Source organism: Myodes glareolus, chromosome 24 (genome assembly GCF_982192425.1).
Source record: "Myodes glareolus chromosome 24, mMyoGla1.1, whole genome shotgun sequence".
Taxonomy (NCBI): domain Eukaryota; kingdom Metazoa; phylum Chordata; class Mammalia; order Rodentia; family Cricetidae; genus Myodes; species Myodes glareolus.
Genome location: NC_142049.1, coordinates 28,684,233 through 28,702,767, shown reverse-complemented (window position 1 = coordinate 28,702,767; position 18,535 = coordinate 28,684,233). Strand labels below are relative to the sequence as shown.

General features: G+C 42.6%; 1 protein-coding gene and 2 long non-coding RNA genes across 5 annotated transcripts in view; 2 read left to right on the top strand and 1 right to left on the bottom strand.

Moving 5' to 3' along the window:
* The window catches only part of LOC146889915 (uncharacterized), a 29,110-nt gene extending 21,202 nt beyond the window's left edge, over positions 1–7,908 (top strand). Inside the window, exon 2 of the long non-coding RNA XR_014999440.2 lies at positions 7,556–7,908. This is a non-coding gene — a long non-coding RNA (uncharacterized LOC146889915). The remainder of the gene's footprint in view (positions 1–7,555) is intronic.
* A 3,599-nt stretch (positions 7,909–11,507) lies between these two features.
* LOC146889914 (uncharacterized) lies at positions 11,508–18,511 on the top strand. 2 transcript variants are annotated; one of them, XR_014999439.2, is made up of 3 exons: positions 11,508–11,633; positions 15,612–15,746; positions 18,378–18,511. It is a non-coding gene; the product is annotated as an uncharacterized LOC146889914 (long non-coding RNA). The 2 variants fall into 2 exon arrangements; XR_015736418.1 differs by lacking the exon at positions 11,508–11,633 and adding an exon at positions 12,094–12,270.
* Positions 11,790–18,535, bottom strand: part of Lrrc28 (leucine rich repeat containing 28) — a 121,154-nt gene continuing 114,408 nt past the window's right edge. For both annotated transcript variants that reach the window (XM_048434807.3, XM_048434808.3), the window contains one exon: positions 11,790–12,099. In XM_048434807.3, coding sequence (XP_048290764.3) covers positions 12,027–12,099 — 73 coding nt within the window. In that variant the 3' untranslated portion in view covers positions 11,790–12,026. The remainder of the gene's footprint in view (positions 12,100–18,535) is intronic.

Sequence of the window (18,535 nt, the reverse complement as noted above, 5' to 3'; positions counted from 1 at the left end):
TTCATCCTTGGTTATCTGACTCTGGGATTTTATAGTTAAGGCTAATTAGCTTCGCGCGCTTCAAGATAGCCCACTAACACCGTTTCCATTCCCCTCACATTCAGCCATAGAGACAGCAGTTCAATTCACAGCATCTGGAAGAATTTCTGGACAAGCCGAAGTTTATTAACAGGCATGTAAGGCAAGCTGCCTTACCAGGTTTGATTAAACTGAGACAAAAATTCATCTAAGTTTATTGGTCTCCAGTATATAGTATTTATTACAAGGTTATATAATGTTCATCATCAATTCCAGACCATTTTCAAATTCCATACCCATTCCAATCACTATCCATTTTTCTCCCCACTCAGCCTCTGGAAACCATTAATCTTCTTTCCATCCTTATGGTTTGGAGATTTTGGACATTTCCTAGAAATGGACTCATCAAGTTTATGGATTTCTGCATCTGGCTCTTTTCATTACTCTTTATGTAATAATGTGTTTGAGGTCTTCCCATGCTGCACCATATGCTAGGAGTTTATTCCTTCTCATGTCTGGGTCACATCACACCATATGGAGATCCAGCAGTTAACCACTCATCCACCGAGGGCCGTAGAGTTGTCTCCACTTTGAGTAGTTAAGGAAAGGCACACATTATTGTCTGTCTAGCAGTGTGAGACAGGGCGAGCCTATTTCTGTAAAAGGTGAGCAGGATTGTATACTCTGACCAGCAAGGCGTGACTCTTCCAGTCCTCTCCATTCTTGCCAACATTTTTTTCTAAATCTAGGGAAACAGTGAACGCTAAGTGCTATCTCCCGGTTCTTACTGCTTCCTGAATGGATCGAATAGTGAGTTTCTTTTTACCTGGTTTTGGATGTTTACATCCAATCTTCTCTGGGAAACATTTATTCAAATTCTTTGCCCCATTAGCGGGACGTTTTTCTTTCTATTGTTGAATCATAAGAGTTCTGGCCAGGTGGTGGTGGCACATTCCCCTAATCCTAGCACACAGGAGGCAGAGGCAGGCAGAGAACTCTCTGTGAGTTCAAGGCCAGCCTGGTCTACAGAGTCAGTTATCGGAGAGCCAGAGCCACACAGAGAAGCCCTATCTCAAAAAATAAAAAAATCAAAAACAAACAAAAAAAAAGGAGAAGGAGAAGAAGAAAGGAAGGAAGGAAAGAAAGAAAGGAAGGAAGGAAAGAGAGAGAGCTCTGGATACTCGACCCTTATCAGATGTATGGCCTGAGAGCATTCGGACAATATGTGAATGTCCTTCTGCTTTCTTGGCAGTGTGAGTTGAGGCATTTAAAATTTTTTGATGAAACAGAATTTATCTTTTTTGTTATGCATGAAGCCCAATGGCATGAAGGTTTATTCCTTCATTTTCTTCTAAGAGCTCTATTTTATTTTAGTTTCTAAATTGCAGTCTATGATCCACTTAGGACATTTTTTTGGATATGGTATGAGGTTGCGGTCTGATTTTGTTTTCTTACATGTGACCATCATAGCAGTATTATGATAAAAGGCCATTATTATGAAAAAGCCACATATTCTCGCATCAAACTGTCTTGGAACCACTGCCAAGATTAAGTTGATCATAAATACAGGGATTTCTGGAAGCCTGAGTTTATCCCAGTTATATGCATATCTCTGTGCGGTTATTGCTTTGGTATTGCAGCTTTGGAATCGAGGAGGATGAAATCTCAGATTTTGATATGCAAGATGTTTCCACAGTCTTAATTTGTTTTTTTTTATGACAAATGTACACCCAGTGTATCGACTAACTGAATTACGAATCGATTTGGCGAGTGATGCCACCCAGAGAGTCCTGTCTCCTCGCGTGAGGGACTTATCTGTGTATCTTTAGCTTTTTCAATGTTCTGTGATTCTTATTGCACGAGTCTTGGCTTCTTTTGTTAGATTTATTGCCAAATATTTATCCTTTTTGATAAAACTGCAGATGGAATTGTCTTAATTTTTTTGGAGACTGTTCAGTAATAGTATACAAGAAATCAGTTGATTTTTCTGTATTAATCTTGTCTTGACCTTGACAAATTTGTTATGTCTAATAGTTTTCTTATGGATATATGTCTCTCCATATATATATCATATACATATATACAATAGCTTGTTATATACTATATAACTTACATATACACAATACATATATACATATATGTATATATATATACATATACATATATATACATATATACATACATATATATACATATACATATATATACATATATATACATACACACATATATACATACATGCATACATACACATATACATACATATATACATATACATATATATGTATATATACATATATATGTATATATACACACATATATATGTATGTATATACATATATATACATATATATGTATGTATATACATATACATACATATATATGTATATATACATATATACATATATGTATGCATATATACAATAGCTTGTTATATATATACATATATACACTTTTCCTAATATATATCCACATACATAATATTTTTCTAATGGATATATATCTATATATAAAATAGTTTTCTTATGGATATATACATAAATGTTTTCTTATGGAAATATATATATATATATATATATATATATATATATATATATATATGAGGGAGGGAGAGATTTTTTTTTTTGAGACAGGGTCTCTCTATGTACTTCCAGCTGGCCTAGAACTGACTATGACTATGTAAGTCCAGGCTGGCCTCAAACTGCCTCTGCCTCTAGAGTGCTAGGATTAAAAGTACAGACCACCATGCATGGCCCCATAACATTTTCTCTGTGCAAGAGCATGTCACCTGCAAATAAGTTTTTCTTTTCCGATCCGAATGCCTATTATTCCCTCATTCTGCTCATTCTCTGTCTAGAACTTCAGGTTGAACAGATACTTCGTCTTCTCCTGCTTTCAGGAGGCAGAGGAGCTACGATAGTTTACCCTTTACCACTAAAATATTAACTATGAGTTTTCACAGCTTGCCTTTATCTAGTTGAGGAAGTTCTTCCATTTTTATTTTTTGGATGTGTTCGTGAAGAAAGTGTGGTGAATGTCTGTCAAATGCTACATCTTTTCCCGTACCTGTTAGGTAAACTGTTTTTGTCCTATGTATTAATAATGTAATGCAGTACACAGACTGAAATATTTTGTGCATTGAATTTTGTATCCTATTGGGTGATGGTGTATAATCCTTTCTATATCTTGCTGGATTCATTTTTTAATTTCTTGTTGAGTACTGCATCCATATCAGGTGATATTGGCCTATAGATATTTTTACTTTGTCAAATGTTGGTATAAATAATTGGTCAAAGGAATGAGTTGGCAAAGGTATTTTCTATAATTTGTAAGAATCTGTCCATAATTAATGCTAAATATTTTTTCTTTTTTCTTTTTTTATTGATTTCATATTGAGCTGTACTTTTCTCTGCCCTCCCTCCTCTTCCTCTCCCTTCTCCTTCTACTCTCTCCCATGGTCCCCATGCTCCCAATTTACTCAGGAGATCTTGTCTTTTTCTACTTCCCATGTAGATTAGATCCATGTATGTCTCTTTTAGGGTCCTCATTGTTGTCTAAGTTTTCTGGGATTGTGAATTGTAGTCTGGTTTTCTTTGCTTTATGTATAAAAGCCACTTATGAGTGAGTACATATAATAATTGTCTTTCTAGGTCTGGGTTACCTCACTCAATATGATGTTTTCTAACTCCATCCATTTGTCTCCAAATTTCAAGATGTCATTATTTTTTTCTGCTGTGTAGTACTCCATTGTGTAAATGTATCACATTTTCCTTATCCATTCTATGGTCAAGGGACATTTAGGTTGTTTCCACGTTCTGGCTATGACAAACAATGCTGCTATGAACATGGTTGAGCACATGTCCTTGTGGCACGATTGAGCATCCTTAGGGTATATACACAAAAGAGGTATTACTGGGTCTTGAGGTAGGTTGTTTCCTAATTTTCTGAGAAATCGCCACACTGATATCCAAAGGGGCCATACCAGCTTGCACTCCCACCAGCAATGCAGGAGTGTTTCCCTTACCTCAAAACCTCTCCAGCATAAGTTGTCATCAGTGTTTTTGATCTTGGTCATTTCTACAGGTGTAAGATGGAATCTCAGGGTTGTTTTGATTTGCATTTCTCTGATGACTAAGGACATTGAGCATTTCCTTAAGTGTCTTTCTGCCATTTTAGATTTCTCTGTTGAGAGTTCTCTGTTTAGGTCTGTACCCCATATTTTTTATTAGATTATTTGCTCTTTTGATGACCAATTTCTTGCAATCTTTGTATATTTTGGAGATCAGCCCTCTGTCTGATGTGGGGTTGGTGAAGATCTTTTCTCATTCTGTAGGTTGCCTAAATGGAAGAATTCACCAGTGAAGAACTCTATCCACCACAACCAAACACTTGCTGAAAGGTTTATTTGGGGCACACGGCGTGAGGGTACAGTCCATCATAATGGGAAAGTCGAGAGGCAGGAGTCTAGGGTGACATCTGGTCAGGAAGCAGAATACAGCACACATACAGGTGCTCAGCCAGCTTTCTTTATATGCATGCAGTTGGGGACCTCAGCTATGGTGTCACCCACAGCAGGGTTGGCCTTCCCATTGCAGTGAACCAAACCACAGCCATGCCCAGAAACTTATTTCCATCGTGGTTTTGATCCTAACAAGTTGAAGACCAGTGTTTCCCCCACATATCACATGGACACACACGCGTTCTCATAATTCTTTAATTTCTTTAAGGAGTAATCCTTCATGCTTGGCATGATCTGAATCTCTGCTACATTTTTCTAATCTAGCTAAAGGTGTGTTGATTCTATTTTCTCCACCCATCAGATTTTGTTAAAAAAAATACTTAAAAAATTATGTTGGTGTGCGCGCACACACATGCCGGGGTGCCACAGCATGCAGAGGTCAGGTAACAGCTTCTAGGAGTTTCTCCCCTTCTATCTTGCTGGATCTTGTTTCTGCTGGTGACAAAGTATTCCACGCTAGCTGGCCCCTGAGCTTTGGGACAGTTTTGCTTTTCTCCTCTCTTGTGTTGTTGAGGTGTTGCGATTATAAATGCCTGCCACCGTATCTGGGTTTTATATAGGTTCTGGGCAATGAACTCAGGTATTCAGTCCTGAGCAACTAGTGCTTAATGCAGTGGGCCATTTAGTCTACATTACTGCCTTTTCCTTGTTTTATGGCTGTTGTTCTTGTTCTGCGATATTGAAGGTTATGTTATTAAGAGCTTTCTTTTTTAAGTTTAGTCATTTATAACTAGTTATTACCCACTAAGTGCTGCATTATTTACATCTAATGTCTTTATGTGAGTACATATATTACACACACACACACATTTATATTGAGGTAGGATCTTGCTATGTAGTCCAGGTTGGTTTCTAATTCACCCTCCTATTGCCTCAGCCTGAAGCTATCATCAGACTAGTTAGTGACGGAGCCATCTCAGTGATCCATGATTTATAGTCTTCAGCGATTTTCTTAGTGTTTCCCCTGATGATTTTAGACTCGGTATCCTAACTTACAAACTAGAATACAAAACTTTTGTTCTTATTTGTGCTGGTCAGTTTCTGTCGTCAGCTTGATATAACTTAGAGTCACCTGGGAAGAGAGAACTTCAGTTGAAGAACTGCCTCACCAGACTGGCCTGAAGTCATGTCTACAAGGAATTGTGATTGATGTGGGAGGGCCCAGCCCACTGTGGGCAGTACTGGCCCTGGAGAGGTGGGCCTGAACTGTCCAGCAAAACCAGCAGAAAGAGACAGAGAGCACGCCGGTAAATAGCATTAGACATTGGTTTCTGCTCTGAGGCATCACTCAGTGCTGTTAGCTGGGATGTGAGCTGAAATAAACCCTTTCCTCTCCAAGGTGCTTTTGGTCCTGGTGCTGATCACAGAAAGCAAACTAGAATACTTTATTACTGTCCCCTGACTTTGGACTTTTGTCATACAACTTTTTTGTGTGTGTGACCATGACAATAGATTAAAAATGATCATTTTATACAGTTGCTTCATAACTCAGGAAGGAAAGAATTATGCACAGAAATGAATTTATCATATACTTACCTAGTTCCCTTTCCCAGCACTTTCTTTGTGTAGACTTGAGCTACTATGCTCTTTTCAGCCTGACGGACTCTGGCTGGCATTACCGTAGGGACGTGCACTACTGCTAACTCACGGGGATGCTCTACGCTCCCTTCACCTCTGAGGTGGACACTGAATTATTTGATAGTCATTTACTTTCTGTGTTTGGATATGTTGTTCAACTACCTTCCAGTCTCCATGCTTTTGGTGAAGACCACCCAAAGTTTGAGCGATGTCTTCCCTATTTCAGACTGCCATGGACAACGTGACGACACACCCAGTCACGAGACTTCAGACTTCTCCTTTGTGGTACACACTTAGCTTCTCGAGTTGCAAATCAGTGGCTGACACAAAGCTGGAGTCCTTGGCCATTAAATTTTTTTTTTGTCTTCCCCATTTTAAAGAGTCCAATCAAGCATAAGATACAGTGCTTGGTCATACTCCACAGGCCTCTGAGACTATTTTTCTTCACTCTATTATTTTTTTGTTTCTGTCCTTTGGAACTGGATAATCTGAAATGACCTATATTCGAGTTTTGTCATTCTTCCGACAGTTCAGACGCAGTGTTGGGGCCGCCTTGTTAAGTTTTCATTTTAGTGTTTTCAACGTCAGAATTAACATTTAGTAAAACATCAGTTTCACACTCTCCCACCTTTGTTTTTAAAGACAAGTAACCCATGCTGGCCTGGAACTCTATGTAATTGAGGACAAACTCATACTTCTGACCTCTTGCCTCTCCTTCCCAAGTGGTGGGATTGCAGACATTTGCCACCATGGAACCCAGGGCTCCATTTGGGCTGGGTCAGCACTCTACCAGAGGAGCTCCACCCCTGGTTCCCACCATGGAAGCCAGGGCTTCATATGTGCTGGGCCACACTCTACCACCCCTGGTTCCCTCCATGGAAGCCATATAACTCATATACCTTTTTTTTAAAAGCTTCATTGGGGGGGCAGGGGGTGTTGGGAAACCGGACACTTTACAGGATATTGTGGTGACAGAAATCCTATTTTTTTTTTACCTCCCTGTGAGGTTTATTGCACTTGTAGAAGCCTTTGGGTCTTAGTCTTCTAAACAGTTCGGAGGTCTGCATTCTCTGTGGGCCATGTGCACTCAAGTGTCTGCTCTGGTAGTTCAGCGACCAGATGATGACAGGACAGAGATTTCCCTACCTGAATCGGTGAGACTCCCCGTACGTGCTCAGGGCGTTGAGTGCTTACAGGGACAACCCTTCCACACTCGGTCAGAGGAGACAGCACTGCCTTTGGCTTGCCTGCTTTCCCAGAGCCTCAGGGGCAACTTAAGGTGAGCACTCGGGATGCTATCAGGTCCTCCTGAGTCAGGAGGAACCTTCGGACGTGCTCAGTCCTGCATATGTGCGTGACCGTCTGACCCTTGGGAACAAACCCTGGCTGCCTCATTCCCCAGCTTTCCTTGAAATTCTTAGCCTATCGCTGTTTCCACAGGCTCTCCACTGGTTCAAGCAGTCACACGTTAATCAATTCCCCGAAGATCTCCCAGCACATGTGAGAGAGGTAAAACTTCGCCACACCTGACAAAGCTCCAATCAAGTAAGAGCATTCTTACAGGTGACATCTAAGGAGTGGCAAGCAGATCAAGTGACAATAATCTGGAAATGAGCACCGGCTCATAGTGCCCCTCTGTGTGACTCCCATGGGGCTGCTGGTTCAGCTTTGTGTCCTGCAGTGGAGATGGGAATGAGGCAAGTTATTATATCTACTCCACGGCCCACTATTCTTTGGACTCATCTCTCTTAATAAACACACACTCCTTGGATTGCTGCACCCTTTAATAATAACTGTTGAATTCTGGGAAAAGTGGATTCCAACATTCTGGAGAATTTTCTCTTTGCTTTTACACTGTATGGAGAATTATCAGATGTCTTTCACCCACCATTTTGCTGGCCTTGACATAAACATATACAGTCCCCTTTCCCTTAACAAAGTGAATTTGGTTGAAATAATGAGGACAGCTACGTTTCTGAGCATTCACATAATTTAAGTTCAATTATATTCTATAAATAACAATTATTCCATGATCATGTGATCAAACTAGACTATACATTTTAGACAATGACCATGCTCTATGTAAATCGCGTGCGCACACACCCACCCACTCACCCACCCTTAGAACAGTATGAAAACCAAAATCTGATATTCTTTAAGGCAGATAGAAAAGTTAATTCTATCCCTACTGCAAGGAGACAAAAACCAAAGGAACCCAACCCAACCTCAGTAACCCTTGCTTCTTAATTACATGCAGAAATGATCTCCAAAGGCCCACCCTCTGTCCCGCCTCTGCTCTGACTGCCGGCACTTTGAGTCTCTGGAGCACAAAGGACCATGCAGTCAAGCTTCAAAGAGCATCTTAGACTGTGAAGCACCGTCTTTTCCTGAGGATGACAGTCGCGGGCTATGTTCAATCTCTTTGGCACAGACACCCTCACCACTTAGATCTACTAGCTGATGTCACTGGGAGGCACTTCCTGGACGGGGACAGTCAGACTTGGGTTTCGACATGGAGCTCCACCTGCAGGAGTACGGGTCTTGCAGCCCCCCTGCTAAAGAAAAGGCAAGACGCACAGAGTTCCTGAAGCAGTACAGCGAGGTTCCCTGGGACAAACACGGTAGATGGGAGTCACAAAAAATAAAAATACTATGATGGCCCAGTCTTCTATAAAGGCACACAAATATAAAGTGAGTCTGTTATGTCTCGGGATCCAATCACAGAGCGTGGGTGCTGTCCGTCCATTAGCAACCCATGCGCATAACTTTAAAAATGTTTTGATTTCCACTGAGGCATTTATCACACGTGAACTACTGATAGTCAAAGTAAGGTCTGAGTTTTCAAGTTGAGAAGTTTAATTTTACTACGAATTTCAGAGCTAGCCTTGAAAGCTCCCAGAGACTGCGCAGTGCTCACGTATTTGAAAGAAATTACATGTGGAGTTCGTAAAGTGGCATTGAAGGCTTTATCTTAGACCGTATTTTAAGTTGGGGAATACTCAGTGTGAGACAGTGTGAGATGGGTGTTAACACAGTGAGTTGTGTGTGGATGGCCTGAGTCAGTGCTCATGGCAACGACCAAGAGATGTTTCTAAAAGAGAACCAGATAGCAAGCTCGGTTCACCGCTTTGCTCTACCATCAGAGTGGGCTACCATCAGGGCTTTTCTGTGTTCTTAAAAAGGGGCATTTGTAGAACTGGAAAGGTCAGTGCTTCGCTGTGGATGCAGGAGAGCCAATCAGGCCCTCCCCTGAGCAACTGAGAGTTGAAGGCTGTTCCCAGAGGTGTCATTGTCTAGAGTGGTGGAGCCACGGATGAGTCACCACCCTTGCTCCAGTGAGTGACCCTCTCCTCCCATTCAGGCAAGGAACTAATCACACACTGTCAAACAGCAAAAAATTAAATGTATGCAATATATATGTGCACATACATGTACAAGTGAAAAAGTTGTATACACGTACATAATGTATATACTCACATATATATGAGTACACGGACACACAAATGCATTGAAGATACGACATTTTCACTTGCACAATGTTATAGAATCACGACTATTTGATACGGTGACAATCCTACTGAACACCACCAGTGTGGAATCAGCTAAAAAGGATGCCTTGGTTCTGTCACACATCATAGAAGGATCTGCCCTCAAGGCTACCCTAGCTTCCAGCCTGGCACTGGTCACCCACATGAGCTGAACATGAGAACTGACCTGAAGAGATTCCACCTTCCACACAGCTCCTTTGCTTCATTACTGTTACTTCTGTGCAATCTCTGTCCACCTGATCAGGAAAAACAACAGACAGGGCTGGGGGTCTAGCTCAGCGATGGGGTACCTACCCAGCACGTGCAGTGCTCAGGATAGGCTCCCCACGAAAGAAAGGGAGGGAGCAAAGAAGATAGAACATGAGTCTTTTTTTCCCCCAAAGCATTGGATACAACCGGAGCACACAACATAGAGGGAGGGAGTCTTCTCCAGTTGATAAGAGTTGTTTATAACACCAAAAGGCTGACAATGACATCAGTGCATCCGCACAAAGTCTCCATGAGGAACAGCACCAGGGAAACCACCTTCTAAGTTCTTTCTCATCAATGAAGCACAGAATGCTGCTCCCAACCAAGGCAAAGACTGACAGCCTAGAAGCTATCTGCCCAGCCTACTGCTGCTGTGCGGCACACTGCGATTCAGGTAACACTGCAAAAATTCGAACAAGGTAAAACCAAAGTATCCCACACCTTATTGTCTCCATGAGAACTCCTGAGGATCTGGGTGGTACATTTCGTGGCTCCACTTGAGACATACGACAGCGCTGGGTGAAACAGAAAGATGTGGCCAGGTATTTACTGCCGTTCATGTGGTAGGTAACAGTGACTTAAGCCAAACACATATGTGAAGCTTCAGGTCACAGTTTTCTCCCTCCAACTTATATACATGCCAGGGTTATGCTGAGACTTCCATTATTCTGAAGGATGAAAGGAGTGGCGCATTGGATCCAGACCCTTAGTTCCTATTGTACTCTAGGCCTTTGAAATATTAAGGCTGAACAGACCACACTATGAAAGGGACAGGAGGAAGTAGGCACACTGACAATACAGTTGGCACGCATGGCCGTTTTCTGCCTCTGCCATTACTTGGAGAGTCTGCGTTTTGGGCAGCAGGTGGTGTGACTGCAAAGAGATCACACATTTGTCAGTAACTATGGAGGATTTTTGGCACTGTTAGAGCCTAGCATTACAGTTAGGCTGGCTAATAAAATGTCACCAATCACATTTTTTTGGTTTTTTTTTTGGGAAATAGCTTTTCCACCAAGCAACCCTCCTTGGTTCTCCTCTCAACCTTGTCTTACATAAATTATATGGCTAAGGCACAGAACCTCCCCACCCCGCACCCCGAAGAAACGAACCACTCCACGGCAACCAGATGAACATCTGGAAGCAGAGCAGACTAAAATGCCATCCTTCTAAAGGAAGATGAGATCAGCGCGTCCCCCACAAAGTGAGTGTCTCTCTGCAAGGGGAAGCTCGGGGACGTCGCAAAAGCTGGAAGTGGAGTGTGGCCCCGCTCACTTCGGTCTTCCCAGTGAGAATTCACGGTCAAGGTATGAAGACAGTTTCACATGAGTAAATACTGCTAAGCCTCATCCACAGTGGAGGATTGATCAGGGCCTCAAACTTGCCAATTATGTATAAGAAAATCTTACAAAAAGCCCAAACATTTCAAAACTTGTTTTCCTGTAGTAGTTTTGAACAAGAGTGTATTTAATTAGTATCTACACTTTCGTTTTTAAACCCTCTCGGAAAATGTGTTCATAGGTTGCAACACTTAGAAATAAGGCAGGGACTCTCCAGAGGCGTGTGCTCTGGAGTCTGCTGTGCCTCCGCCCTGCTCTGCAGGGCTGCAGAAGCCGTGGGGTTGCTGGGGTTTTAGAAACTGACAAGTTTCCAATGGAGAAGCCCTGAGAATAATCTCGAGGGAAATAATTGTCTGGGGAAAGACAGAAGGATCATCAACAAAGGTATGTTGGCCAACAGTTAATTTGGTTCTATTATCAAATTAAGAGTTCTTCAGGGAACAACAGCTCGCTTTAAATTAGATGTGGGAAGCTCATCTGACTAAATAGTTTATGTATGAGACACACTCACATAAAAAGAAAAACACAGAAGACAAAACGTTCTTAATTTGGGGGAGGATATATTCCAACTTGTGGGAAGGGTGAAGGCCTTTTAGTTGTGAAGCCCAATCAGGACATGTCCAGAGAGTTCGGCACGCCCCCGCACTGCACATGAGAGGACAGGATGGAAGGGTCTGTTCTGCCCGGCTGGACTCTCCTGGCACGGCCACACACGCTGGGCGGCAGCAGGCAGCTACAGTGTGAGCTGCCAGTGCTCCTGAGGCTCTTGAGTGTTTATCAACCCAGCAGGTCAAAGGTCTGCAGACACCGGGTGGAGCAGCAGTAAGCCACGAAGCCAACAGTTGTCCTCCTGGGGGATGAGGGAGAGAGGAGCACGGTTAGCTCAGGAGTGAAGCGTCTGGTTCCTCCCCACTGGAGACAGTCTTTCTTTGTTAGAACAAGTGACGAGGCATGAAGAGTGGGTTGCAATATAAAGACCTAAGATGTAAGATGCGGTGTTCAAGTCAAGTCCAGGCAGTAGGTAAGGCATGTGTGTGCACGTGTGCTCCCTCCGTCAGTGGGGTTTGGATGACACACCATCCCTATGAACAGCTAAGGGAAAAGCTGTTCCATCTTCTAAAGCTTACAGGGCAATCTAAGAATTTGAGGTACATTATAAAAGTCACAGCTAAGTACAGTGTTTCCCAGTACCTGGAAGGCTGAGGTAGGAGGACTACAATGAATTTCAGGGTAGCCTTGGCTACAGAGACAGGGCCTGTCTCCAAACAACAATAAAAATCTATAAGGAAACTAAAAAGCACCACCAGTTTATGTTTGTGTAGAAAACAAACTTACCACAGAGCTTACATACTATCATTTGAAGGAATTTTTCCTACTAATACATTCACACAGCTCAGAAAATTAATTTCAGAATCTGCTTATGTGACTCAAAGGCCTTACATAAGAGAGAAGCTCTTCTCAAACTCCTGCTTGGGCACCTTTGCAGGATGAGTCATGAGCTCCCTGGGGCTCCTCCCCGTGTGCTCTGGACAGGGCAGGCTCTCAGAGGCCTTCTCCTCCCACCCAAAGAGCCGTCCTCTGGTGAGGGTCACAGGACAGCCTGTGCGGACTGCTCCCACCTGATCCCATCTCTGCCGTTCTCTGTGGTCCTGGAAAGAAACCTCTACAGACGGCCTTTGATATTACACTGCTGACCATCGGCACTCAACGTGTCAGACAGGGTGACAGTGGACGCAAGGCTCTGGGAAAGCAAGTGCTTGGAACACTCGATAGTTATGGCACCAGGGTGAGGTCAAAGTCTGCGGGCAAGATGGCCTTTTCTGACTGAAGAGAATCAGAAACAACCAACCAAACAATTAACCAAAACCCAGACATGCTTAGTGTCTTCCAATCTCAGATCAGATCAAGACACGGCAATAGAATTTCTATGGTGATCCTAAAGGAATCATTTTCTCATGAGCTGAAGCATGTGGCTGAAGCCCAGATACAGAGGACAGCAAGTCATATACCAGATAAAGGTGTCTTGACTTCGTGTGTGTGTGTTTATGTGTGTGTGTGTGTGTGTGTGTGTGTGTGTGTGTGTGTGCGCGCAGTGTGAGCGCCTGTTAGAATGTGTATGGGATGTATGTGTGTACATAAATGTGTGGGGCCAGAGGCTAACAGGGTACATCTTCCTTGACCTCAGCCAAGATAAAGCAGACAGCCCATGAAAACATAAGGCCATCGATGAAGCTGGATTTGTAATTTAAAAGATATTCTATTATCAGATGGGGTTTCTTAGAGAATCCCAACTAATGGTTAAAGACTAATAAGAAGGGATTTTAGTACAATTTCCTTTATAGAAAAAGAAGAGTTCCCAACTCATGAGGAGAGCATTATCTTGACTTGCAAATCAAACAGGAACCAACCAACAGAACCCAAAGCCCCAGAATAATATAAACTAATAGCTCTCATGAGGACAGAGCAAAGGATACTCAAGAAGTAACAGGAAGAAGTATAAAAACAACAACAAAAAACTATGCATAGTGATCAAGGGAGAGTCACTCTGGGCAAGTAAGGTGGCTGAATGTCTGAACGCATCAACGTACCAACAAGCTAAGTAAGGAAAACCAAACGACTTATTGATCCTCATAAAAAGCACTGAACCGGGAATAGTGGCTCATGCTTAGAGCCCTAGAACTGGGAGGCTGAGACTGGAGGCTGCCATGAGTTAGAGACTGGCTCGGGCTACACAGTGAACTCTAGGCCAGCCAGGACTGTAGAATAAGACCCCGGACCTCTAAAGGAAAAAAAAGGGTTGGAGATTAACATCACTGTTGCTCTGCAGAGCGTCTGGATTCAGTTCCCACACCCACATGGTGGTTCACAACCATATGTAACTCCAGTTCCAGGGGATCTGACAGACATGCACATGGCGCACACATATGTTTGCAGACAAACAGTCCCATACATAAAGTAAGACAAAGGAACCTTAAAGAAAGAAAGAAAACAGAGAGAGGCAAGGCATTTTACAAAATACACTGTGCAACCTTAAGGAAAATTTCAGTGTACAAATATAAGAAATTTCCTTCAATCTGCTAAAAAGAATGTACTTAAAAGTAAACGCCATTACCATTCTACTTAGCAATGAAAAAGCAGATGTTTCCTCCTAAAATGGTGGTGAGGAGGGCAAGGAGTTGTTCTCAAACCACAGCATAGCACTAGGAAATTCTAACCACTTTAATAAAGCAAGAAAAACGGCAACCGGAAGGGAGGATATTATTTATTGGCAGATGGTAAGACATAATTGTCTATGTAGAAAATTCCATGTAACCTACAAAAAATACTCCAAAACCCCCGAAAAACTAGTAAGCTACAGCATACAAGACAATTGCAAAAACAACAGATATTTCTTTATATGAACAATGAACACATGGAAACTGAAGTAAAAAATACCATTTAAGACTATAAAAGAAAAAGAAATCCTTGGATATAAACAAAGCATCTCAGGATTTGTATGCGGAAAATCCTAAGATTCTGATGAAAGAAAGGAACGCTTCAGTCGGTAGACACACTACATTCATTAGAATTCAGTAAATAATTCTATGAAAGAATTCAGTAAAGGAATCTAGGCCGTAAAGACATAGATTTCGTACAAACTGATCTATAGGCTAAATGTAATTCTCATAGAAAATCTAAAAACCAAACCACCAACAAACTGGACCAAGAATAAGCTTAAAACTAAAAACTAAAAACAAAACAAAACAAAACAAATTCAGACCCAAGCCATCACCTAGAACAACTTCTAAGGGAAGAAAAAAATTTAAGCTGCCACTACTGTGCTAAAAGCCGTGCAGCTGCAGTCTGGTGCTGGCTGAGAGAGACGTAGGCCAATGAAGTAGACCAGAATCCCAGACAAGCTTCACAGTGCACTAGTAACTGGATAGCTGGCCTTGACTGTTAATCAACAGGATTTAAAATCACAGAAACAAACCCGTGGGCATGTCTTGTCTCTTAGGGATTTTCTAGATTAAGTTAACTGAAATACAAAGATACACCTCAAATGGTGTGTGGCACCATTACAAGTTCAAGGCTAGCCTGGGTTACAGAGTAAGTTTCAGGTTAGCATGGGCTACCAAGAGTGAGACTTTGTCTCAAAAACCAACAGAACAAAAACAATTAAATCAAACAAAGAGACCTGTCTTTTAAAGAGTGAAAATGCAATAGAGGATTTCACTTAGCTGCACTCCCTTCTATGGTTCCAGAAACTAAATCTAAGGCATTGCTCATGCTAGGCAAGCACTCTGTTACTGGACTGTGTTTCCAGCTGTGTTTTATTTTCACTTTGAGACATGGTTTTTTTTGTCTTATTATTTTTTCTAGGCTGGCCTTGAACCCACTCTACATCCCAGAAGATGCTGGACTTGCAATCCTCCTGCCTCAGATACTCTCTGGTCTGGAACAATCAAGCCTGGCTGGAATTATTTTTCTTAATTCAGAAAATTACATGAGTTTTCTGTGAGCTATTTTGTATTGCTTGTAATTGTTTCTTTTCTCTTTCTTTACATCTTTCTTTTCCTTCATCCCTCTCTCCTTCCCTCCCTCTCTCCCTCCCTCCCCTCTCCTCTTTCTTTTGGAAGTGCTAGAGGGTCATTGAATCCAGGGGCTCACGCATGTGAGGCAAGTACTCTATTGCTGAGCTTTGTCCCTGCCTTCCTGTATTTAATCAGAATTCTAGCCCTATTATTTTTATTCAACATTAGAATATATACATTTGTATAAGTTACAAGTAAAATGGCTTCAGACACAAAAGATCTTAAGCATATAATGTGGTTTTGGAGAATTGGCTGGTAAAGCCAGACTCTTACTTGTAAGATTTATCTTTAGTTTTAAGTGTGCGTGTGTGCGTGTTGTGTGTGTTCTGTGTGTAGGGAGCCAAACTCAGGTCCTCTGCAAGAGCAGTATTGCGTACTTAACTGCTGAGGCAGGGCTTGGCCGCTTGTTAGCCAGCTCCTTCATCCAGGGATACTATCTTTAATACTGCAACTGCCAAGTTTTTAAAAGTTAAGCTTGTAAGCAAAAGCAAGCCAAGTCTGTGATGGCTTGGGCCTGGCAGGGAGAGGGACCTGGAGGTGTCTACCTGTGCTACCAGGACATGGCGAGGCCACACACTTCTCTGCTTCTGAGGGGCTCCTGTAGCAGCTGGTTGTGTCTGCCTCCTGTACTAAGGGTAGACTTGTCACAAGTCTCCTGGGGAATCCACCACCACCACCACAGCTAGTGTGTGCTCACTGTGGCCCCGGAGGGTCGGGGATTTAAGGGGAGAAACTGAGTTATGCGCCAGCTCTGGTTAGGAAAGGCTGCTGACAAGGGCTACAAAGAACACGAGGCATTCCGCACACTCAGAATCTGTGTGGATTTACAGCTGGGCAGCAGAAAGAACATTTGAGTTGGTTTTAAAATACAGAACCACGATGATTCCTTAGGAGACGAATCACAATGCCGCTGGCACAAACCGGAGCCCACAGGCATCGTGAGAAATGTGGGATTTTCTCTTGTAAATGTGTTTCCTGATTAAAAATAAAAATCCTATCTTTGACTCATTACAGACATTCAAGCCAAAAGAAAAATAATATTTATAAGAGCTGATAGGATGAAGTCCCACGCACATAACTTGTGGAAGAGTCACCTAGCAAACAGCTCATTGTACACATCCGTCACATTTAGGCTATCAGAGACTTTCTCATGAGAACGTCCCTGCGCAGAAGCAGAGGCTGCCCAAGACTCCGGGAGTGAGAAGAATTAGGTGATTTAGTTACAGTAAATCCCGTTACAGAGCACGGCACACACTAGGTGGGCTAGTGGTCAGTTTTGAACAATGCAGTAAGAAAGAAGCAAACAAGAACAACTGCCGGGGTAGCAACACAGACCTGGACCCCAGCTTCCCAGAAGGCCGACGCAGGAGAACAGCAAGCTCAAGTTCAACCTAGGAGACTCTGCCTCAAAACACAAAATGGAAAGAGGGCTGGGGAGATGGCTCAGTGGTCTAGCACTTGCCTAGCACGTGGGAGGTCCTAGGTTCCATCCCACTACTGGAGAGAATAAAAACAAAACAAATTTACATATCCGTTGAAGGATATTTTCCTTGTGGGACATTTTGTATTAACTTAAGAGAGTGTCAATAAATAGGCTTCTCCCCAAACACCCATGCAAACAATGTCTTACTGGTATTACCTGCTTTATAGAAGGAAGGGGTATGGATAAAAGAGAAGGCAAGGAAAGGTGAAACATTTCATAAGAGAGCAAACTAGAAAAGATCAGGAAAGAGATACCTCATACCATACTGGACAAGGCAACCCAGTAGGAGGAAAAGGGTCCCAAGAGCAGGCAAAAGGGTCAGAGACATCCTCACTCTCATTGTTAGGAGTCCCACAAGAACACCAAGCTACACAACCATAAAGTATATGCAGAGGACCTAGCTCAGATCCATACAGGCTCCATGATCCTTGCTTTAGTCTCTATGGGTCCCTATGGGCCCTGTTTAGTTGACTCTGTGGGCTGTGTTCTCCTGTGGTCCTCAATTCCTCTGGCTCCTACAACCTTCCTCCCCTTCTTCTGCGGAGTTCTTCAAGCTCTGCCTAATGCTTGGTCAGCCTTCCTTTTTAAACCCGCTAAAGCAAATAATTTTTAAATCTCTCTCTCTCTCTCTCCACCCCCACACACTTGCTTAACTTCAAATTTTATTTATTAGAACTGTAAAATCAATTCTCTGAGTGCACACAGGATTGAAAACTAAAAATGCAAGTGTACCCTCTATGCTCTGGCTGTAGCTTGACCCCCCAGAAGTTAATTGCTGGCAGCTTGGTTGCTAGTTTGATATCATGGTTGGCAGAAACTCTAAGAAATGGGGCGATCAAAAGATGTAGGAACCTGGAAGCTTCACTGTCATGAATAGATGATACCTATGTTGGTTTGAACAAGAATGGCCCCCACAGGCTCATATACTTGACTGCTCGGACATTGGGAAGTGGCACTACTTGGTAGAGATTAGGGGGTGTGTCCTTGTTGGAAGAACTGTGTCACTGGAGAAGGGCTTCGGGGTTTCAAATGCTCAGTCAGGCTCAATGTTTCTCTTCCTGCTGCCTACAGGTCCTGACGTAGAACTCTCAGCTGCCTCTCCAGCAGTATGTCTGCCTGTGTGCGGCCATGCTCCTCGCCAAGATGAGAATGGACTAAATCTCTGAATATAAGCAAACCCCAACTAAACGCTTTCCTTTATAAGAGTTGCTGTGGTCACAGTATCTTTT